Raw genomic sequence first — 26319 nt, forward strand, 5'->3', positions numbered from 1 at the left:
GAAGATGAAGATGAAGATGAAGATGAAGATGAAGATGAAGAGGAAGATGAAGATGAAGATGAAGATGAAGATGAAGATGAAGTTGAAGATGAAGATGAAGACGAAGATGAAGATGAAGATGAAGATGAAGATGTAGATGAAGATGAAGATGAAGATGAATATGAACATGAACATGAACATGAACATGAACATGAACATGAAAATGAACGTGAACATGAACTTGAACATGAACATGAACATGAACATGAATATGAAGGTGTAGATAAACACAAACATAAACATAAACATTAAAAGCGATAGAGACAAAGATAGAGAGGAAGAAAGTGATAGGGATAAAAAGGAAATACAACTGAAGAATGTGCGATGTTATATTGTGATGTGTTATGCTACATATGTTATGTTATTGAATCTAATGCTATTCTATGTTACGTTATGCTAAGTACTAAGCTAAACTCCCCTCCACTTAACCCATTCCAACAAATTTTATTTCAGCTCACTTCAACTCACATAAACTATCCTTAATTTTAGCGGTTGAATTTCAACCGCTGGGCGAACACTAGTATATATAATACGCGAAGGCAATTTTTGTCCAGGTCATCAGATCTGCACCGTTCGTTCAATTTTCAAAAATGGGGTGTCAAATTAAAGGGTTTGGGCTGTAGTAAGGTTTTACTTTTTCGAAAGGATTTGACACCTGTTAAATAATTAAACTCAAGTTATTTAAAATAAATGCCTTCAGATCCGTACCATTCGTTCGATTTTCGAATGTGAGGTGTCAAATTAAAGGGTTTAGGGTGTGGATGTTTAATAAGGTTTTACTTTTTCGGCGAGAGTTGCCACCTGTTCAGAAATTAAGCTCATATTATTTTAAAAGTTTAATCAATTGTTACAATATGAGTATCTATCGAAATGGTTTTGAAAAGTCTTTTTATCTTAACTACGCGTAGGAGTATTGCCACAAGTTTAAAAAATGTAATTCAATTTTAATTAAAGGTATCACTATATGGGTGTCATACGAAAGAGGTTTAAGAAGGTAGTAGTTTGGAAATATTTTGAAGAGGGTTGCTACCTAATTGAGAATTCGAACTAAATATTTTATACCCAAGTTATATGAAATATTAAAAATGGATGTCAAACGAAAGAGATTTCAGAAATATATAGTGTGACAATTTAGAATATTTTTGATGTGTTTGAGGGTTGCCCCAGTTCAAAAAGGTTAAATCAAAATTATCTAATGAATTACTAAACTATGGTTGCCAATCAATGGAAATGGGTTTAAAATCCTTTATTTCTGAACTATATTTAAAGAGGGTTGCCACCTTTTTTGAAAGCCGTATTTAGTTTAATTATGCATAAGTTACATGTAATTTTAAAATATGGGTATCAAACGAACGAGTGTTGAAAAATCTTTAAATGGAGCATTTCGAATTTTAAAGGGCTGCCACCTTTTGCAAAATTCAATTCAAGTTATTTAATAAGTTAAATGGATTTTATAAAGATGGCATCAATCTAAATGGGTTTGAAAATAATTTATTTCTTAACTGTATTTAGGAGAATTGCCATGGGCTTAAAAAATCAAATTCAATTTAATTCATCAGTTAATTGTAATATGTATAAAAATTCCAGACGATAAAAAGATTTTAGTTTGAAAGTACTTTTAAAGGGGTCGCCACCTGTTAGAAAAGTCGAATTTATTTTACTTATACACAACCTATACAATAGTCTCAACCGAAAGAGTTTTAAGAAAACTTTAGGCTGATAATTATCATTATTATAATATTATAATATTTTTAATAAGGGTGCCATCTAGTTTTTTGAAGGCCAAAATGAGAAGAACTGGGATCCTACATAGACGTGCAATAAGGTCTTATATTATTATAATATTTTTAATAAGGGTGCCATCTAGTTTTTTGAAGGCCAAAATGAGAAGAACTGGGATCCTACATAGACGTGCAATAAGGTCTTATTTTTGGAAGTTGGAATCTTTTTAGCGGTACAGGGAGATTTGAAATTTGATTAAATGAAAACCGACGCCATGCGATATGTCTAGCACTCCGAAATGGGTTAAATGAATCATTAAGAATTTTTAAAAAGTTAATTCAATTTTGGACGCTTAAGTTCCTCGAAATTGTCTTAACTGGTACGCACATATGTATTAGTTAATGAACTGGTCTCTTTTCTAACTGGTTCGGCTTTTCACTGCGGGGTATGTACACACGTATATACATATACATATACATTCATATGTACATAGGTTTTCCATGTACTTTATTATAACTTTGGATTTTATCCAAAAAGGCAACTGCAATGCAGTATTTTTTTTTTTTTTCAATTCCATCGATGGATACTCAGTTTTTACGCAGATTCTTTGAATTGCCTTACGCACGCAACGAAAAACAATTAAAATAAAAAAGTTGGCAGCATTAAGTGTGCAATATTTCTTTTTGTTCTCAGTTTTTTGCTGCTTTTCGGCCTTAAATTCAGATATTATTTCTCGTTGTAGCTGTGCCCGTCGTGAAAGATTTACATAGATATACTTGTTTTTCCTTTGTGAAAAGAAAAGTAATCTTAAATTTATTTACATATGTACACCTATTGCCAAATTACTAATACGAAATTTTCACCAGTTTTGCCTATTTTTCTTTCTTTTCTGTAGTGTTCGTTAATTTTATAAAAAAAAATTTCGAAGATCCATGCGATTTTTAACACCTTAGATAGATAAATAGCAAAAGCACGGATTTTGAAAAAATTCGTATCGTTGTAAAAGTGATTCAACCACCTTTCTTGTAATATGCATATTTGTATACTTCGTATATAAAAATTTGACAAAAACCACATTTAAAGGAAAATATAACTTTCTTTTATACAATAAAATATTTTAAGCAAGAAAATTACCAACCGATTTTTAAACAATTGATACCGTTGTATAGGCGATTAAACCTCCTTTCTTCTGATATGCATATTTGTAAACTTCGTATATAAAAATTTGAGAAAAAACACTTAAAAAGAAAAAATACCAATTTTTTCTTATAAAAAAAATTTAAACAAAAAATTACTAACTAGTAATACAATTGAATACTTTATTTAAATAAAACAGAAAATTACCTTTAATTTTTATATATAACCTGTTATGTAAAAAAGTCAAAAACCATGGTGTTTTTATATTTTTATATGCCTTAGAATTCTGTTACATATACTTTTGCTTTATTTTTAACAGGACTGTGGGTGAACAAGATGAATTAATGCTTAAAACACTAATAATTATTTGTTTTATTTAAATACGGTATTCAGTTGTATTATTAATTAGTAATTTTTTTGTACATATTTTTTATACGAAAAAATTGGTATTTTTTCCTTTTTTTAAGTGTTTTTTTCTCAAATTTGTATTCACGAAGTATACAAATATGCATATAAGAAGAAAGGGGGCTTAATCGCCTTTACAACGATACCAATTTTTTAAATTCGGTTACTAATTTTTTCGCTTAAAATATTTTTTTATACCAAAAAGTTATTTTTTCATTTAAATTGTTTTTTCTCAAATTTTTATATACGAAGTATACACGTATACAAATATGCATATCACAAGAAAGGGGGTTAAATCACTTTTACAACAATACGAATTTATTTTAATTTATCGAAGATCTGACCCTTGACCCGTTATAGCACCTGTATAATAAGTTTTCACAAAAAAATTTATATACCATATAAATAAGAGCAAATGGCGGACCACGTCGGTATTTTTACTTTTTTTTGCATTTTATATGCAATGATTAAAAATAATTTTTTGCCAAAGGTCCAATTTCGAACTTCGAAGGCCCATATCTCGATTTCAGAGGCTAACTTCGAAAAACGGGGAAATCACTTTTTTACTTATGACTAAGTCTCTTAAGAAAAGTTGGTTTGGTCCAATACCCAGCCGAGTGCTGTACAGTGTAATGAACTATATAAAAAAATCAATGAACTCTAAACAAATAAAAGAAAAATAGTCAAAATGTCTTGTTTCTATTATTTTGGCTATAGGTGTACATAATTTGCACTTTTAAGCAGTTGCAGTGCTTTGTATAGTTCATTTCCACCAAGTATTAACTGCAGTTTATGTCTATTGAAAACCAGTAAGAAAGTCTAAGTTCGGGCGGAGCCGAATATTAAATACCCGGCGGAAGTATTAAATTAGTAGATTAGTAAATTAGAGTCCTTAAATTTCGAAATATTGAAGTTTCAAGCAGTTCTGAAATTTAACGTTATATGAAAAGCGGCCTCAATTTTAGTCCGATTTCAATAATTTTCAACGTTTTGCTTTTATGTGGCACGCACAATAACCATTCCGAGTTTGGTACAAATTGGTAGAACGGTTACCGAGATACATATATGTGATCATAAGTGGGCGGTGCCACGCCCATTTTCCAAAATTTTACCATAAACGTATTTCTCGGTAAAGAATTGTTGCAAGCATTAATTTGGAATAAACTAGCTTTAACATTTACTGATTTATCGAAGATTTTGTATTTCTCTAAATTACCGTTATATGGGATGTGGGCGTGGTTATTGTCTGATTTTAAAAATTTTCGGCTATTTGGTATGCTGTGCCAAGTTTGGAAGAAATTGGTGCAGCGGTTACCAAGATATACACATGTAACCATAAGTGGGCGTGGTTACGCCCATTTTCCAAAAATTTATAATATTCTTATTTTTCGTCTAAAATTTATTGTAAATATCAATTTTGAGTGAATAAGCCTCAGTAGTTACTAAAATATCGCAGTTTTCGTATTTCTGAAAATTACCGTTATATGGGAAGTGGGCGTGGTTACAGTCCGATTTCGCCCATTTTTAATACCAACCTACCTTGGATAAATGGAAACCTACATACGAAATTTCGTTGAGATATCTCAATTTTTGCTCGAGTTATCGTGTACACGGACGGACGGACAGACAGACAGACATGGCTTAATCGACTTCTCTATTCATTCTGAGCATTTATGTATACATTTGTCTTTATCTAGCTCGATTCGTTTTGGCTGTTACAAACAACCGTTATGTGAACAAAAATAACATACCCTTGTGCACAAGTGCGCTCGGGTATAAAAAGAGATTACAACTAAAAGGGGATAATTGCTTATATTAAGAACAAGCAATCGAAAGCAAAAAGTAAGAAATAAACTTTGCTTACCACCCAAGTTAACGTTATTTGCATTTACCTGAGCTCTTAACTGCAGTTAAGTTCTTGGTGTAAATGGGCTATTAGGCGTTTAGTAATGTCTTATTTTAGAGAAAATTCTGAAAATATTGAGAGAAAAAAATTCTGGAAAAAGAATTTAAAAAAATAGAATGATTAACACGATTTTCGGAAAAAATTTAACGAAAATATGGCGATAAACACATTTCACAAGTTTCGAAAAAAAAGATTCGATAACAAACTCTAGAGTCAGAACATTTTCCCTTTCGGTATCACAAAGGCAAAGTGCGCCTAAAAGAGTTTTTCCTCATTGGTAAAAAAAGAAACAGATCAGCCATACAAAATTCTTCCACGTAAATTCGAAATTATAAAACAATCTGAGAATAAACCGATAACTTTTCATTGACCAACTTAGTTTTATCGTTTATTTTTGCAAAGAAGAAGAGAATTGTCAATTGTGAAAGTAAAAACAAAAATTAGACACTGGCAACGAAAAAGTTTCGCAAATATATTTTTAATAAAACATTCAAGTGAAATATATTTAGTGCACAGTGGCACAAAGAAAAAATTAAAACAAATTTGAACGCGATACGAAAGTGATTATATTTGCAGTGAAACCCCGATATAACAAAGTTGAAGGGGTTGAATAACTGATTCGTTATAACTATAGTTTCGTTATATGCATTTATAGAAAATGTAAACCTCGGTACAAAGAAAAATGCAACATTTTTTAAAATACTTGTTATAAGTATAGAATCGGTTTTTTTTTGGCAACGGGACTTTAACCGTCAACTTCGTTATGTATGTAGATGCTTTTGCTTATGGGACCTTAACAATATAATCCGAAGATTTTATTTCATTTCATTTATTGCAAAATCATTAGTACAATAAGGTCTGGGGCTATGCTCAAAATTTCTTCGTTATATGTATCTATGGAGCATTTTTTAATTAGAAATTACGCATCCTTGTTTTTTCAGGGGACCTATTATATCGAGGTTTCACTGTGTATATAAACGTACTTTAAATGTACCTCATTGACTTGGTTGCGGACAATAACTTCCAACTAACCCATCCTAGGCAATTTCGATGACGTTATGGCCGGCAGTGATATTGATAAAAAGATCAATAACTATATAGACAGGCCGTAAATAAAAAAAAAACGAGATTGCCGAAGAGAAGTAATAATTCAAAGGCGCTACTTGCAAATATCTACATATATAATGGGGGCATTCTTTTGGAACTGAGCTACAAAAGAACACTCGCTTGAATCACGAAATACACGCAGAGTTTAACGAGTTATCGAAATTTCTCGACAGCTTTCGAAAAATATTGAGCTATCAAAATTAACCGAGCTATCGATATATATCAACATACATACATATATACATTTCTGAGTTGTCACAGTAATCGAAATTTTTTTGAAATTAGTCGAATTATCGAATTTTGCTGAGTTATCGGATTTTAGTGTTTTTGAACTTCATCTATTATCGATATGTATAAAATTACTTATCTATAAACTAGAATGTATCAAGTCAATTCGAAGTCATGCAGAAGTCCACAAAAGACCTTCAAATATACAAAATATTGTAGACACGTTTTAGTTCCAAAGCAGGAGATTTTCTATGAGTAACTTTGTAGGTTATCAGTTAAACGACTTGCTCTTAAAAACTAGAAAAGCGGTCGAATTTCGACAGTAACTGGCACTCTAGTCTACTTAAAAAGGTACATACAAGCATAGCACACATACATACATACATAAGTGTCCATTGCAATTGCAATTATCACATGTTGAATTGAAATACTTGGCACAGTTGAGCAAATATGAATTTCGGTTTATTTTTTTATTTAAACACATTCCCATGTACATATGTCGTCATCTTCATGGAAATTCCCGGCTAGACATATGTGTGTAAATATATGTATGTTTTTACAAAAACGAATAGCTGTAATAATAGAATAATATTATTATTCAAGTTCCAGCTTTCTGTTAAAATGCTACTCAACTTTTCTGCAACTAATTTAAAGGTTATTTACGTCATTTATTAAAATGTGCTGGATGATGATAGTGACGGTAGTTATAATATTAATATTAGGTTATTGATATCATTTTCAACATTGTTATCGTAATCGTTATTCATAGTGTTATCGTAATTGATATTGCTATCGTTATTTATAGCATCATCGTTATGTGCGAAACTTTATCCATAGTGCTATGTTTATATAGTTATCGATATTGCGATCGTCATCGTTATCGATTTATATTCGTATTCGTTTCGCATACCCAAACCTAAGATTTTTCACATGTACAGCGTATGCAATTTCCGCCTCACTCCAATCAAGGCGGTAGCAGCGAATAAAGAAATAAGTAAATGAAAATTAGTTCACATAGTGTTGACAGCTCAATATGTTGTATGTCAAGAAGAATCTTTCCCCAAAAATTGAACTTAATTACCAGAAGATTATTCAACTTCGATTAGAACCATCCATTGCTGATTAACTCAATTTCGACGCGGTCGTACCAGCACGTGTGCCGCTGAACCTTTTCGGGGTGTTCACTGCGCTATTAATTATGATGTCTTTTTTCGTTTTCGTTTATTAATAAATGTCTTCCATCAATAATTTTCATTTTAAGAGATTTACAAACTGTCCAATGATTCCCCGAGATTTTCCAAAAGTGCAAAAACACAATTTTTGTGCCAACTGAAATAACATGCATAATTTACTAAAATTTGATCAAACTGCTGATAGCAAAAGAAAGGTTATTTCTCATACTACCAAGCTATACAATTTATAGAAAAAGAAAGTTTTTTCCGAGTTTTCGATCAAAATAAAGTGTGTCAAAGAATACCCCGACTTCCCCTATTTAATAATATCTAAAGTTGCAAGTTAGACTTTAGTATAATGCCCCAATTCCTTCATTTCCCAAACTCAGCAAAATTTTCGTGTGATACTTGACACAAATGACACTGACGATGGCACGACGCCGAAACCGGGTTGTGTCCCAGTAAAATTTGACAAGGGATGACGGAAAATCGTTCCACATTACATCATATTAATCGATGAATTTTAAAAAGATATACTTATAATACAGTGAGCTTGAAAAACCTAAAAGTTATATGAACCGATAAAAGACAAAAATAAAAAATAAATAAAAAATCCGGTGTCACCTTTGGGAAATCTTTACTAAATGTTTTTTGATCAAAATTGCCAACTCTTATAAAATCGGTTAAGGGACGAAAAAAATCATTATTTTTAGATCATAGCAAAGCTGTTATTTTTTTTATTAATAATCGTTAAACTTGGGGTTTTATTTGTTCGTTGAAACTCAATCGTTATTTTGTGATTTTTATTTTTTCGGTGAAAAATAATGTTTAATTTTAATTTTTTTTTTATGGCTAATTGTCCCAAAAAATCAAATCTGAGAATAACGGTTAAAATATGATCGACAAACTAAAAATCATAAAACCGTTATATTTGATCGGAAAATATAAAATTCAGTTTTAACGGTTAAAGTATGATTTTTATTATAAAGATCATAACCATTACGGTGGGGGAATTAAATTAAGCTTAAAATTACAAATACAAGTGCCTAGCGAAAATTATGTATTTAAGGATACCTCAATCCAGACGAATCTTCAAAACGAGAGTTGCCACCTAAATACTAAAAACTTAATTTCAAATTATTGCATTCAATCAAATATGTATACATTACACTAACAAATAAAAATTGTTTTACAGCCAATTTAGGTGAAAAATGATTTTAATTGTTTGAATTTTATATGGAAATTGACAGAAAATAAAAGAATTATTTTCCATTTAAATTGCTGGTGAAACTGGCTGTTAGTAAGCTTTAAACCAGGCAAATTTTTGAATAGAATTTAAAGTTATTAAACAAATTTTATTAATCTGCAGTGTAATGTTTTGTTACCGAATTTGTCAAGGGTCAACAGAAACTCCTTTCAAAAGGCATACAACTATATATATGTAGTACGTATTTTTGTACATATGCCTATAAAAAGTATTTCCATCACTTAGTCGCTGACAGCGAAATTTATTTTATTTAAACAATTCTGTTCAATATTAAAAATTATAAAAACAAAAATAAATACACAGAAAGTTTTTAATAAATAATGTACACATTCACATACACATCTACATATTATAGGGAAGCTTTTAATTAAAAAAAAAAAAATGCCTTGTTGCAAATGTATGAATCAAATGTCGGCAAACAATTTCTGTTTTTTCTTCATTTCCTCCTCTGAAGGAACACTTAAGTGCGGACAGAAAACAAAGAAAGTGTGTGTCTGGCATCAATTAAAGAAAAACAATAACAAAATTTAGTAAGGAAGACACAATTTGCATTTTATAGCATAAGCAAAAGGTGGTCAAGTATTTCTTATTTTTTTATTCAAAATTTCAAATTTAAATTTTTAGCTTTTAATTTAATGCTTGTACTATTTGTATTTTGAACCAAAAAAACGTCATAACCTTACGAAAATGCTGGATATTTGAGAAATAAATTAATTTGTCGTTCAGTTTAGTTTGTCGACCGTGCGAGTTGTGTTCGAAAGCGTGCGAAAATTTAGACATACATATGTGCATACATACTTATATATACAAACACAGATACATATACATATGTATGTACTTGCGTGTATGATAAGAAAAAAATTGCGGTTTTTATGTGTCATTAAATCAATGAGTTAATAAAGTCAAGTGTTGTCACTGTTGTCTCTTGCTTTTGTTATAAAAAATATTCCAAAAAATTCACTGCATTGATATCATTTTGTCTTTACGAACATTTCGGAATACAAAAATTTATAGGAACTTGGTATAGAAATACAAATAGATTACTGTCTCTATCGTTCTAACTAAATGCCGCACGTGCGCTTTTTATTTCTCTCAGTTAACACCATACCCAATCTTTGTTAGTCTATAATTCCCAAGTTGAAACTCATATTATTTTCCACCGAATCTCTTTAAAACTTTGACAAACAAGTTAAGACTTTGGTTTTTTTTCTAGAGCTGAAAAATAAAAATATGTATTTCATATAAAACATGTCCTTTCGTTGGATATTTGATTGATAAATCCAGCATGCTCGCGAGTTTTGCTGTTCTCTCAAATGTGTTGGACTCGGCCTGAAAAAATGTTAAGTAGGTTGAAAAATTTATAAACTTCACTCAAAATTTTTCCGAAAGAAAGCGGTAAAACAGGAGTTCGTGCATACCACAATACTACCCCGCCATCGATTAACGCGTATCGGAGTACTCATCCTGTATTGCCCTAAAATTTGTTGAATCTTTCTGAATTCTGCATAAAGTTTAAAAGTTGGTTAAAGCATGAAGCGCTTTTTTATAAAAAAAATAACAAAAAAAAATTTAGCTTGGAAAACATTATAAATCTTAGAAACAAAACACTATTCATCCAGTTTTGAGGGCCAGCGTTGGTACAGCTGCGACAATCATGACTAATTGAGAGAAGCATTTTGGTCAAAAAAGAATACGTTATCTTAGTATTATAGCATAGACAGACGACAACATTAATCCGGATTAACGGAGCAGTTGATCTGGTTAAAATTGTACCCCGACAGACGTCAGTATTGAAAATTAATCGAGTCGCGATAGGGTTCGTATCCCATAGCCAGAGAAGTTTTTTTTTATTTCTTTTTTAGTTTCTTTTTTTATTATTTTTTCATTTTCTAAATGTAATCTTAATTGAGGTAAATTTTTTTAACAAAAATTAAATTCTAACAGCCGGTTTCACCAGCAATTTAAATGTCAAATGATTTTTTATTTTCTATAAATTTCCACATAAAATTCAAAAAATTAAAATAATTTTTCATTTAAACTGCTTTCGTGAAATTGGCTGTGAAAACTTAACTTAAATTGAAAAAATAAAATAAAACAAAGTAAAATAAAAATATATAAACAAAATAAAACTGAAAAGTAAAGCTATATACATAAATAAAATAAAAGTAAAAATGTAAAAAATTAAAGTTGTGTTTTTTTTTTAAAACTGGTGGCAATTGGGATCCAAACTGGGCTCTACCGAATTGTAGTGCGTAACTCTCACTACTCCACATAAAATTCAAAAAATTAAAATAATTTTTCATTTAGACTGCTTTCGTGAAATTGGCTGTGAAAACCTAACTTAAATTGAAAAAATAAAATAAAACAAAGTAAAATAAAAATATATAAACAAAATAAAAATGAAAAGTAAAGGCATGTACATAAATAAAATAAAAGTAAAAAGGTAAAAAATTAAATTTTTTAATATTTTTATTGAGCTTTGTACCACGATTGTTTATTAGGAAAAATTGAAAAAGCAACAAAGTCTAAGCGGTAGAAGTTATGGCACTATTTCGGAGATCACCACATCTCCTCATCAGACTTCTTTTTTTCTAGACTTCAGCAGGTTCGTGGTACAAATCTCAATAAAAATATTAAAAAATAAAATGTTAACAAGCCACAATAACATTGACAAGTAAAAAATTAAAGTTGTTTTTTTCTGAAAACTGGTAGTAATTGGGATCCAAATTGGGCTCTACCGAATTGTAGTGCGTAACTCTCCCTACTCGACTATTTTATTCACAATAGCAAATAGCTGGCGGTGCAGATCAGTGTTGTCATCGAAGATGCGCCTGATCCTCATTCAGTTTATGAATTAACTCTAAAACTTAATCCGAATCAATTGCAGTTATTTTCCGAGATATTTTCGATTCCAGATACGTATGTAAGTATATGCCATAATTAACATCGCGGTCAATATATTTATCGATACTTCTATCGATGACATTATTTTGTTTCAAAAATCGATATTGTTATCGAGCTATGTATATGTCCAGGTGTTCAACATATGCATTGATACTTTTATCGACAAACAAACTTAGCGATTTAATTATGGATATAGCAATCGACAAATTTATCGTTATACACATTTATTGAAATTGATATCATAGCACCGACATGTGCTAAGTTACACCAGTAATTTTTAAACGTGACATAATCAGCTCCCGCAAGTTACTTTTGCTTTTGCCTTAGCCCCTCTTCGTACAACATTGCCACTCTTTTTGATTTGAATATTAACATCTTCTTTAAATTGTAACCAACACCTTTCGGAAATCACATTTTCAACTTATCTCGTCGGAACTGCCTTCGCAGCTAGTTATTCTCTGTTAGAACAATTTCTCTTTTGAATTAGAACAATCTGGGAAACTGAATCACTATTAAATACATAAAACATTCAAATAGCCGAACACGACTATGCTGATAAATATATGTACAACACATTGACGTACTGTTGTTTCTTTCACATGTAAGTCAATGCGTCAAAATTAACTGTTGAATGTATTGTAGACTCTTTTAGAGAGCAGCACAGCCTACCATACACATACATATGTATATAGGTACCATGTCCTTCGAACAATTACAATGGTAACCCTAGATCATATAAACGCATGTATTTATGCGTGTATGTATATATTTACATATGTAAATGTGTGTGGCTTTACATATACATACATATGCCTGTATTTGGTGGTCTAGTACTTACATTAACCTGAATAAGTTAATGGAGCCCGTAGGAAATCCATTGCTTTTCAACTGTTGGTTTATCAGTGAATTTGTGAGTAGTTCTTTTATACACATACACATGCATATGTATGTTTGGACGCCCAGTCTGGCTATAAACAAATTAAATCTGGCCAAATTTCAACAAATCAATAACGGAATATCTAGTAAGCAGGTCAGCAGGATTTCGTACGAAAATTTCGATTTCAGTTACATTTTGTATAGCTGCACTTTTCTGTTTAACATGCCTAGTTTGGGGTGAGTTTTATTGAATACTAGGCTACACCCGCTGGATTCACCCCACGTTTTTATACAAATATGCCAAACAATTTTTAAATGTTATATTATTTTTCTGCTCTCATTTTACTATAGGTTTGTTCGTCGAGCAAAAAATTTGTACGAATTTGTACGAATTATCACGATTTTTGCCCAAATCGCGTTCGTGCAGACCAAAAAATTATCCAACACTCAAAAATTGTGAGAGCAAAGTGACAGTTCTCTTGGAGAGAAGTTGCAAATTCTTGCTGGAAAAAATTTTGCCAGCAAGAATTTGGAAACACGAAAAACATGTGGTTGTGGCGCATGGTTGCATTTTTGTCTACAATAATTTGAATAAATTAGTTCGTTAAATTTAAAAATTTATAAACACGAGCGATTTTTTTATGAAAAAAGGAAGTAAATAATTGTTGATATAATTAATTTAGTTAATTCCAATGATTTGAACTTAATTCGGCTGAAAAAAATGGTATTCGCAATCGGAATGCAATTGCAACCAGAGTCGATTTAAGAAACCCAACAGCTAGTACGATGAAGAAATTGAAATGTATGTTAAAGAAAGTCAGAACAACAAGAAATATACATGTATATCCTGTTTTTGGCCATCCGAAAGAATTTTAAAAATTCTATAAAAATTTTTATTTTTGAAATGCAACCGTGGACGCCAGCTGGCAGCGAAACTTGCAAATTACTGCAAATTTGCGTTCGTGCAGAAATTTGCAAGTTTCTCAACATGAGAGAGAATTTGAGAGAATTTTTTCTTACTCTCTGATATTTTGAGTGTTGGATAATTCTTGCTGGATTTTCGACGAACAAACCTTATATCTGTATAATTTTTCCAAGCGAGTTAAGGTTTTTAGGGCGTTTAAAATTATGAAGCTATATAATCTTGTCTTCACTGTAGACTTTGTTATGATAATATTAAAGATATCAATCCCTTTAAGCTTAAAATGGCCCCAGAGATCCGCCGCGTGAACGTGTATATTTCCGGGAGGTGCCACGCCCTGCCTTTAATATTTCCAATTTTACATAATCCAATTAACATTAAATTCTTCCAGAGCATTGCATCGCGAGAATTTTAGATCATATCTTAGTTGCCACGCTCCTTTTCCATTAACTCCGAAATTCGTTAAATCTTCATAAGAAATTCCACTACCTTATCTAAAATACTACCAGAGATTTTCTGTATGAAGATTTCACTTATATGGCGAGACCACGGAACCGTTTAAAAAATATGCATTATAAAAGTGCCAGTATTTATGGGAGGCGTCGCACCTAGGGATGCAATATCGCTCATATAATCATCGATATTGGTGATATTCTATACTCTATCGATATTGAATATCGGTTTAAGATTTTTTTAGGATATTTTCATTTACATAAATGTATATAAATTGCTATGTACAATTATAGTGTCCATAAAAATGTATACATATTAGAGTCCAGCGCAATTGTATTTGCCGCATTTCATTCAATAAGTACTCCTTGCATTGTACTCTACTCCCAACACATTGTTACTTTTTTTTCCGCATACATACACTACTTGGCGTTGAGAGAGTAAATACTTGACGTACTTGCTATTACTCCACCAAAGTACGTACTCTACTTTCCCTCATCGCGTACGAGAGATATTTGCTGCTGCCAAAAGGGAGTAGCAAATCTACTCTCTGTATACTTGTAGTACGGTAAGTACTTGCGTATTAAATTTAAATTCTGGTTGTTAGCCTACTAGTTGATATCGTTTGCAACGCTGGTCAGTGAAATTGAAAGAGTAAAAATAGAATATGGAAGTCGACGATGTAAGGAAATGTTTACGGCCGTATTTATAAAAAATAACGTAGATTTAGACAGTTGTTTAATGTGACATTTTCATAAAACTTTTGTAATCAAGCAGCTTTTTAAATCTATGTATGTACTTAAATTTTTATGAAAGTATTATTTCTCGTCTCTAATATTCTATAAAACTATTTGCAGTCATTAACCAACAAATAAGTTGTCAAAAACAATAACTTAAGCAATGCTGCTATACGAAATAAAATTATTAGTGGCAAATCAAAATTTTGAAAAGTGCCGATTTTCACATTCGATAGTTGGACATGGTAGCGACGAGATGTACGAGCATTTTTTTCTTAAGAGCTGCATACTGATTTAAGAAATTTTTTATAGAAGAAAATTTATTTTCCATTTATTGTGCGTAATTTTATATGAATTTTTAGTTTTTCTTGAGAGCCTTTACAAATAAAAAAAATTTCGGAATATGTACATACATATGTACATACATACGCAGCCATATAACTTGATTTCAAGAGAAACGAATTTTCATTTGGCACGTTCAGAAGGCGAAACAGCTCAGTAACTGGTGCGATTGCACCTTCTGAACGCGTTGTTGCGTACTTCTGATCAACTGAATAGTTGCGTGTTAGATGATCGTAATATTTTTCTGATCATTTGAGACAACATGTTGGTGTGTACCTTTGAGAGTTGATTTGACAGCTAATGTATGAAGTCGTTCAAAAGACGCATAACGATCACTGATTTTTGTTTAGCAACGGTTGCGCTCAACTGCTGCGCCTTCTGAACCTCTTTGATAACTTTTTTTTTTTGATAACACTGCGACAGCTCAAATTGGTATTGAGTAAAACCAAATGCAAGATAGAGTTTTTGAATTTCATTGAGTTTTTTTAATAAATACTAAAATTAGAGGTGTATGAATGGCGAAAGAAAAACTTTATCCGATTGTTTTAAATCGAAACTACATTTTTACATATGTATGTACATATGTACATGCATACATAAATATATTTAATATGAAATTGAAACTTTCACATCAATTTGCGCTATCTTCAAACCCATGGTTTCAATTGTACGCATATCGTCAGGGTTTTCCCCACAACTTGGTTTTGCTGCAGTGAAGCGACAGAACTAGTGACGAGAAAAAATATATGCGGACACTTACATATATATGTATCTATGCACATACGTACTATGCACATACGTATCTATGCACATACGTATCTATGCACATACATATGTATGTATCTATGCACATACGTACATATGTACTTAGGTATGTATATCAGCATTTTAGTTGAAAGTACGTTTTGCTCGTCGCCCTCTTCATCGCTCCACTACATTCCTGTCCTTAGCGATCCAGAAAATTCTTCTATCATTCTTGCCACAAATGTATGTTTTCTTCGAAAATACTCAAGTACTACCAGTAGAGTACTCTACTGTCAAATACCTTTTACTCGCAGTAGTTGCGGAAGGCAAAGTAAATACTCTACGCGTGTTGCTATTGATCGGTAGTTTATGTACGCTGGCTGAAACTGGTTTATGCTTACTCACAATTGACCCGAACGATGAAAGTAGGGGATGGAAAGTATTTGCGCGGCGATCGGATGTCTTGTTGGGCCGTTTAAATGGAATTGCGCAGGAGTCTAATACATATCGCTACCTAAAGGCGAAAAGGTCGTGCCAAGTTCACTTTTTACAAAACTAAGTTTTTGATGCAGACTGACTGACGTCTCCCCTGAAGAATTAAATCAAAAATGACTTGACACCTTGTCACCACTTAATTCTGTAAATGTTAAAATAAAATAATTCAAACAAAAAACGAGTTTGTTTATTGCGTAGATAAATACTTAAAGGAAAACAATAAAACGTAAACTTGAATACATCACAAATAGCCAGATGAAACAAATAGTTCGTAGTATCGAAAAAAAATATCGTCGATATTGATATATCGGTTTTCAAAACATCGCGATAAAAATATAAATATCGACCAAAAAAATCATCGATATGGCTAATATCGATGCATCGTTTGCATCCCTAGTTGCACCTCTTTTTCAAATAACCATCACCATTGTCCATAAGTATGTGATGTATTTCATACATCTCCCTATCAAATGTTTTACTACGGTAGAAAATATTTCTTTGTCAAAATGATATTGATAACAATAGCGATTATTGAATACATATATGCAGCATAAAATAAAATTGTAGATAAAAATTGAAAAGTAAATCGATAGCTATGTATATTTATTAATGTAGTGAACACTATCTCTTTGAATATTGATAATAACATCGATAAAACTTTGACAAGAACATCGATTAATTTATATGTTTGTGTATCTGAGACGATATCGATAAATGCTGCAAACTATTGGTAACAGTGTCGATTGAAAACTATATGGATGAAAATATCGATCGATTGCGGCAGCGATTAATACCAGGGAACGAAAATAACCTTTAAATATCACGATTTTTAATTTTTTGATACTTGTCAAATCGTTAATTTTTTTACTTTTATTTTTCAGATAAAAAATTATTGTTAATTTGGATTTATATTTTTTCCATAACTTTAAATCTTTTATGATATAAAAAATTAAATCTGAAAATAGCTTTTATAATATTATCGAAAAAAAAAGAATCAAAAATAACATTTAAAAATTGGTCGAAAGAATAGAAATCCAGAAACAACGATTATTCGTGTTCGAAAAAAGTAAAGTCATATAAAACGGTTAAATTAGATCGGAAAAATAAACATTCAATTTTAACGGTCAACGACAATATCGATAAATGTGCGTAGAATCCTTACAATAGTAAAGCTTAAAACGAATACATATGTGTTAGAGGGCTGCATAATTTCATTCAGAACGACTTATGAATTATTCATATACAAAACGAATGAATGGTTTTGGCTTCACATTTTTCTTTGAATTTGAGTGAATACCTGTTCCGATATGTGTGCTGACACAACAATAATCAAACAAAGTGAAAATAAATTGAATTGAAATAAATCACAATTTTTTGTATGAATATCCAAAAATATTTGTTCTATGTACATACTTATGTACAAATGTACGTATGTATAACCGAAATGAGTTTGAATGATTTGAATGTGTTTCATTCATTTATTCACATTCTTTCATCTGAAGGTAGAAAATTCAGGGACCGAAACTAACAGTTATTTTTTTTTAAGTCACCGTGGCCAAATATTTATATAAAAGTCGTTTCCTGATAATTAACAAACCGCATATCCAAATTAAACAAGTGTGGTATCAAATGAAAGAGGACTAAAATAGATAGCCATCTATTGGAAAATATTTCAATAAAAAATGTTATTTAATTACCATAGAACAAACCTTGGGTCAGGTATATGAATTTAGTTTGTATTAAATTATGAAAAAAAAATATAAATAGAGGTGGTAACCTTCGTTATTTCTTAAAAAAGCTATTTTCGTCCACTTTAATTTGATACCAAATTTGTTTAATTTGGATAAGCGGTTTGTTTATTATCAGGAAATTACTTTTATTTCAAACTTAAAAATATTTGGATAAGGTGACTTAAAAAAAAAAAAATCCCTGTTATTTGCGGTCCCTGAGAAAATTTAAAACAAAATGTATATATTTATAACTTACAAAATTCCAAACGCTTAGTGCTTTGTATGTGAAGTAGAATATTCAAATCTGCTGCACTCTGTTTGGCTAGAAGTTTGAATGAATTCAAGCAGAGCTCTAATATGTATATCGTTAAATTAATCTAGAAAATTAGGGATGTCGATAAAAATATAATCGAAAGCTATAATGAGTAATTGTATTGAGAAATATAGCAAAAAATGTAACTGTAGTTATCCTTTCTAAATTGCCTCCTCGGAGCCACAATGGTGGCTTGGTTGGCAATTGGCGTAAATTTATTCACGAAAAGATTTATGTATGTAGGTAGGTTTGACGTAAAAATAGTTTTCTTATGCTTCCTCCCAATCGTTCTACTGTGTATTGCTTGCCGACCTAGCACTAGTTTTTAACTGGTAACTTTTCCCCTAATTCATCATTTTCCTATAAGGTATGTACCAAAGAAAACAGTCAACACATATCGTCTCAGTGTCTATGCATGCATGCATGCGTGTGTGTTTGTGTGTTCGTGTACACTTAAGTGAGCATATTCGCGGAAGTTTATTTGAAAATGAAACCTTCAGCCAACCAGCTAGTCGGTCAACGAGCGAGTGAGCCAGTGTCTACATTCAAAGGACCTGCCTACTGCGCATGTACACTAACTATCGAACTCGAAAAAGTCTGTTCTTTTGTATCGTTCGCTCCTAGAGCCTGGTTATTGCATTTTGTTAGTAGCAGTGACTTTCATACAATACACAACATAGATTTTCAAAAAATATTAACTGTATACAATCATATAAATAAAAAAAAAAAAATTATTAGAAGAGTAGAAAAGGGCGAAGCAAAACGGAAATATTAGTTACAGTTGAAGATTCGAGCGAAAAAGGAAAACTCCAAAAAACCAAGCACAAATAATCTGCATTGAAAAGAGAAATTTAATTAAAATTTTTCTCAAATTTTCTGCTCCATTCGGATAGAAATGAATCGATTTACGTATCGTTGGAGCGATTACGAATTGTTGCTTTGATTCAATTCCTTGGAAATACAAAATTCAATAGCCTACATAGAAGAAAGAATATTATCGATTTTAAAAGAATGCATTTTTATGAAGTTGAATGAAACAAATCCATTTTCGACTAAGTGTAGTTTAGTAGAAGCATAGAAGTTTGCTTGCGGTGTGTAAAAAGTTAGAACGACAAAAAAGCAAAAAGAAAAAAAATATTAAAAATTAAAAAAGCTATATACAAAATAGCAAAGCACAATTTAAATAGTAAAAAAAGCTAAAAGCTTTAAGCCTGTAAAAGCAAGCGTGAAACTATCAGCCGAGCAGCAGCAGCAGCAGCAACAGCCGAAGCGCCAGCCACACCAGCTTCTTAACAACGCTTAGTAATTTTGCACTAACTTAGCGGAGACGGTTTTATCCACACACATACATACACACATCGCATACTAGATTTATGTATTTTCAACACCGTTAAGCCGCTCCGCCTACAGTTAAACTCACAAAAAAATATCACATACTACATCTATAGGAAACGAAAAAAAAATCTACTAAAATAAAACCGCACAACAATATTTGTGCTCGAGCAAAAAATAAAAAAAAATAAATAAAACAACAAAAACCACAACTTATAAAAAAAAAAACAGTGAAAAGATACAATATACCTATAATACTTTTTAATTAGCTCGGAAAAAATGGGGTGCTTAAGTAGTAAAGACCGTCTGACAAAAGAGGATATGGAATTTTTGAAATCTCATACACGCTACGATGAAGCCACAATTAAGGAATGGTATAAAGGATTCAAGGTAACTGCATATTAAATTTTCTTTCTCTTTACACAACAAAAACTAATGCGCCACAAAATACATATACATATGTACGCCTTTATACGTATATGGATATCATCTCTTATATGCATACCTATATTTGCATGGCTATGTGCAAATAATGCAAATCAACAACAAACACCACAACAACAACGATGCGTGAAACAACAACAACATCATCATCTGCACGCAATGCATACTTTCTCCACCAACATCTTCACCTCTCCCACCTATTTATCTACCCACCAACAAACCATCGACCGACCTGCTAAACCTCAATTTCTTTCGTATGCTTTATTTCGGATTTTTTTGGTGGGTCGTCGTCGTCGTCGTCATCGTCATCATCGTTGTCGCCTACAGCAAGACTGTCCCAATGGCCGTTTGACGCCGGCCAAATTCGTGGACATGTACAAAATGTTCTTCCCATCTGGAAATGCCGAGGAGTTTTGTGATCACGTTTTTCGCACCTTCGACATGGACAAAAATGGTTATATTGATTTTAAGGTAAGTGTACTCACGAAATAACAATTTAAATTTTTTATAAGTACTTACGTTTATATATACTATTGGGGTATTCACAACGGTGTCATAATTGTCGTATTGTTGTTGTATGTCGTAAACGTTAAAAGCCTAAAAAATGTATTAAGGGGGTTCGCAAAGTACCGTTAAAGTCATATTACGAATTTTCGCAGTGTTAAAAAACAGTTGGTTGTGCTTTTAAGTTCTCTAAATATTTATTTATGCTTTGAAAGTTTACGACATACAACAGTACGACACTTACGACACCGTTGTGAATCCTTTATATATATGTAGCGGAAGCAAATCTTGTTGTATGGAATTGTGGTGGCGTCCTATAAAAATTATTTGAAAATTTTCCTGAATATTTTATTTTTTGTAAAGAATTTTGAATTTAAGAACATAGATGAAAATTTAGATGATGATATTTTAAGGACTACCCTAATGTATGTGTACAGTAGTGCAGTCGGGTAATATCACTAGTGTAAAAATTAGCAATATCTCTTAATGGAGTATTTATATATGCATAAATTTCCAGGGGCGTTATAAGAGTTTTTTTTTATTGCCTGGCTGAAAACTGTGAAAAAGTAACACAGAGAGTGTCACTTAGAGTGCTTATTTAAAAATTGTACAAAATAAGTTCGCAATACGTAATTTAACAAATTAAAATATTTTGCATCCGTCATGGAGAATTTACTAAATTAATAAAAGAAGCATAAAATTGTAGGAAAAAGTAGGTCACTTTCCCTTTCCTTTTTACTTTAATTTTTAGTTTTTCCTTGATAGCTGCAGACTGATTTAAGAAATTTTGATAGAAGAAATTTCTTTTCCATTTCTTGTGCTTTATTTTATATGAATTTTTCGTTTTTCTTGAGAGCTGCACTAATGCACATACCACCGTAATGTCATATATTATATAAAAAAAAATATGAGAGAAACGCTGTACGGCACATTTTTTTGCATCGTATTTCATAGAAATTATCATGATAAAAATATTACGAGGTAAAAACCTTCTCTAAATCACATAAAATTTAAAATAAAAAAAATCAAATTGTTCAGAACTTTTGTTGTTTGGTATAGAAAATATGTGTGTGAGTTTGAGTTTCGAAATTTAAAAGTATATTAGTGGAATTCATGAAACGTCGCAAAGTTGTCGCATTTGTTGCAAAATTTGTCACAGCTAATTACTTTTGTATGGAAACTCTCCTGCGACAAAATTGCGACATTGCCATAATATTTGAGCTGGCAATAATTGCAAGTCGCGAAACACATGATATTTTATTGTTCTCGAATATTTCAAGAAAAAGTATATCAGTTAAGGCTATATATATATTTCCCCAATAATACCTGAGTAACTACATGTAAAACCAACATTTTTAGCTGCACTTGTCACGAAAATAAAGAAATTGTAAACATCAGCGTTTCTTTAAAAGTGGCGCACCTGCTGCATTTTTTAAGACGTCAGTGAAGTGTAAAACCTAATTACTTTCCCATAAGGAATAGTTATTAACCGGGTTATGATTTTAAGGCATTTGCCTATTTTGTCTGCTTGCTCTTATTTTTATTAAAATAAAAGAATCACACGTTTCACGTATTCCTTTATTAAACATTTAAATTCAAAATTTTGCCTTTTTCTGCATTTCTTGCATGTTTTGCTTTTTTAATATTTATCTCCTCATTTTCATTACAACACTGCAATTCATTTGCGAATTTTTATAAGGCCTAAGGCCGCTTGTTATATTTCCGTGAAAATCCACGGCTAAAGCTGAGTGCCAATCGGTCACTTTTCTCCGTGGTGAGACGGGGTGGAACAATTTTCTATGGTGTACGAATAAATTCGAATTTGTTGTGCCTAATGCAAAGTAAAATTTTGGCAGTTGAAAGACCCCCAACAAACGCCCGTGCAAAAGCTGTGTTTTCGGTGTCTTGCTTTTTTTTTATAATTTGCAAGTAACGTATGGTTTTTTGTGCTTTTTCAGCTTTCATTTTAATTTTCACTTATGTATTTATTACCGCCAACAAATATTGCACAAAGTTGGAAACTTGGATTTACATGCGTTTTGTTAAAGAATGAACTATATTTTTATAAAAAAAAATTACCATAATTAAATAGGAACAAAAAGTAATACGTTAAAACGTGGCAAAAATTGGTCCGGTTATAATTTTTTGACCACTATATGTATTTTTTTTATACATAATTACACATTGTACATAGCAAAATTTTTTTTTTCAGAACACCTACAACTCCACCCCCCTAAATACGGCCTTGGTACAGTACCAGCTAACTAGTTGCTACATGATTTTATTGTACTTTCTATTTTCGAATTCTTGGGAAAACAACCTTTTCGGCACTTCTATCCGCTTTTTCTATATTGTTTTTAGCAGTCATAAAGTAAAATTGAAATACAAGATTTCATAAATATATCGTCGTTTAAAGTACAAAACCTCGTATTGTCATTCTGCAAAACCGCGTAACTGACATTTGCTGCCAAAAATTGGATTTGCTCACACAAGCTCTTGGCTCAATCCTTATCCATTATTATCTTGAAATATACCAGCCAGAAATGCGAGTGCTTTATAAAAAAGAGAACCATTTTGAGTATTTTTACTATCTAGAAAATAGTTTAATAATCTAATTTAATAAACTCACATACGCGGTTTTGCATTATCTCAATATGCGGTTTTGAATTTTCGAAATCGCCTTGCAAAAATATGTACTTTAGACACACGAGTTATCCGTCGAACTTTCTCTTGTAATGTACGTACGTATGCTTGTAATGTTACGCATGCTTGTAGTTACATATATACATATATTAAATTGCCTGCACGCGTGCTGGAAAGTGTGCGTGCGCGCGTGCTTGACTAGTTTAGTTCAGCCTGTCGTCAGCAGCAAGCGAAGGATATGCAAGTGAACAAAAAAATTTACACTGCATTGTGGATAACTTTGTAAAAGCAAAATATTAAAATTGAAATGAAAACGGCAACGAAAGAAAAATGCGTATCTTTAGGGGCTTAACAAATCCTTTTATTTTTGGATGGCATTACCGAAATGAAGAGACGTTAGATGAATTTAGAGCAGAAACCCACATTTAGGCCCGTATGCCGATCCATTTTGATGTCTCTGCTGACGCTATGAACTTTGCCAAGGCTTTTATCTCTCTCCACAAAGAACATCAACTATGGGGTACATTTTATTGTTCTTCTATGTTCTTGTAGGCAATGGCCCTTCTGTAGCCTTATAAGGAAGGATGTGGGTGGTCGATCCTTTCATTGTTGCTTGCCTTTAATATATCGGTGTCCAGTCACTCATATGAGTTTGCAGTGTGAGTCCAAAGTTCTCAGGGCCGTCTAGATGTCTGAGAAAATTAAAACTTGTTTCCTCTATGTGGGTCTTTGAGCCAGGCTCCGTGCTGGCTTCTGGATGGCCCACACTTCCGCTTCATTTTTCACATGTATACTGTAGTGGTCAAGAAGTCAAAAAGATGCCTTCAGATTACAAAAATTCCTATATATAATAGTATAATACTGATGCCGAGTATAGCCAAATTGTTCAAGGTTTTTTCTGTTTATGAGTAGTCCTTACCTGCTGCAATAACCAGCAGTACCGCTAAATAAAGAGAACTAACTCAATCGTATCTGGATTTACTTCTAAATCGCAGTTTTTTTTTACCAGAATCGAGGGTAGATAGCATAAGAACTGAGAGAACATACCCTCAACCACTGTTGCAACATAATCCGCAACACTGCAAAAGCAGAGAATGCACTCCCGCCTGTGGGCTACTCCTGTTGACTCTCCTCCAAACTTAAACAAATGAGTGAAATGTATATGTATGTACATTAGGGTGGTCCTTAAAAAATTAAATGAACAATTTTTTCAAGCTCACCCCTCAATCGGTAATACCATGGCCACACATATCACATATAAATTTTGGTCCCGATTGGTGACGTTAAGGCGTGCCGCACAGGGGGGGCAAAGTTCAGATTCCTTTATGGAGACTCAAAAAATTGAAATTATTATTTTCTTCATCAACACCCAAAACCGATACTACCATAGGCGAAGATATCACATATCGATCGCTGAGTGGAAGATCGACCTATCTCGACAGCCAGTTCGAAAACGCCCTATCTAAAAAAAACATTTCAAGAACGTCCTACCTCAGAATTTGGTTGAGTGTTTTTGAATAAAATTCTGAAACAGGGCGTTGTTGAACAATTTTCTGAGGTAGAGCGTTTTCGAACTAGCTGCCGAGATAGGTCGATTTTCCACTCAGCCATTGATATACATTTTGGTCCCGATTGGAGTCGGTTAAGGCGTGTCGCACAGGGGTCAAAGGTCAGCTGCCTCTATGGAGACTCAAAAGATTAAAATATTTTTTTCACTTAATACCCAAATCGAAGATATCACATATAAATTTTTGGTTGCGATTGGAGTCGGTTAAGACGTCTTCATAGGGTAATCTGAACTTTGACCTCAGTGCGACACGCCTTAACCGCCTATAATCGGGGTCAAAATTTATATGTGATATCTTCGACTATAGTAGTATCGATTTTGGGTAAGAGGTGAAAAAAAATTAATTTTAACTTTTTGAGTCTCCATAGAGGAATATGGACTTTGCCCCCTGTGCGACACGTCTTAACCGTCTCCAATCGGGACCAAAATTTATATGTGATATCCTCGACTATAGTAACATCGACGAAGTTGTTAAGGCTTGGGAAATCTGATGTAAAATTTGCTTCCTACATTTAAGGACAACCCTAATGCACATACATTAATATCTATCTGCACAAAAATAATTTATGTACATACATACAAACTTAAACATGGATATGCAATGTTTGATAATAAAAGTCCTCAATGTGTCCTCATCGATGAGAAAAAATGTGGCATTGTTTAAATTTTGTTTTATTTCCTCTGACTTTCATTATTTTCACTTAGGCGTTATTGAAACAAAAATACATATGTACAGTAGAGGCCATATAATTATAAACATGACTTATTTACCAAGTTTTTTTTTCTTTATTTATTTTTAATTTATTTTTTACAAAAATATGCACAGTTCATACTACATGTACAAGATTTATAAAAGGTCAACAAAGTTTCAAAACAGTTTTATCGAAATTTCAAACCGTTTTTTTCAGAATGTAGGCAGTTAAACCAACGAGATTATTTAGCAACTTCCAACCTGCATTATATTACAAAAATGTAATGGGCAATAAAACTGAATACATACCTAGATTTTTTTTTTAATTCTAAAACAAAGTTTCAAAGTTTTAATGCAAATTTGTCGAATTTTTATACATAAATCTTGTACAATTTGAAACTTTGAGTTGTATGGTTTTCATTTTAGTATAAACCAGTGACTGAAAATAACAGCAAAGTAACAGGATTTTTATTTTTAGTTCATTGCTAATCGTTATTTTTATTTTTTTCGGTCAAATTTAATTGTCGCTTTGTTATGGCTTTTTAGATCAAAAATAAATGTTATTTTAGATTTTTATTTTTTTCTATTTTTTTATTTTTTTTCTATAATTTTTAACTGTTGTAATGAATAATTGTTGGTTTG

General features: G+C 31.8%; 1 protein-coding gene across 1 annotated transcript; it reads left to right on the forward strand.

The window, feature by feature from the left end:
• Positions 1–19093: 19093 nt before the first annotated feature.
• Positions 19094–20743, forward strand: LOC118752798 (neuronal calcium sensor 2-like; the record flags this gene model as incomplete). Its single annotated transcript, XM_036487665.1, has 2 exons — positions 19094–20218; positions 20600–20743. Coding segments are annotated over exons 1-2 (255 nt in total), but the record flags the coding sequence as incomplete, so codon positions are not given.
• Positions 20744–26319: the final 5576 nt, after the last annotated feature.

The sequence above is a fragment of the Rhagoletis pomonella genome, unplaced genomic scaffold, assembly GCF_013731165.1.
Source record: "Rhagoletis pomonella isolate Grant_MI unplaced genomic scaffold, Rhpom_1.0 Rhpom_scaffold_01848, whole genome shotgun sequence".
NCBI classification, from domain to species: domain Eukaryota; kingdom Metazoa; phylum Arthropoda; class Insecta; order Diptera; family Tephritidae; genus Rhagoletis; species Rhagoletis pomonella.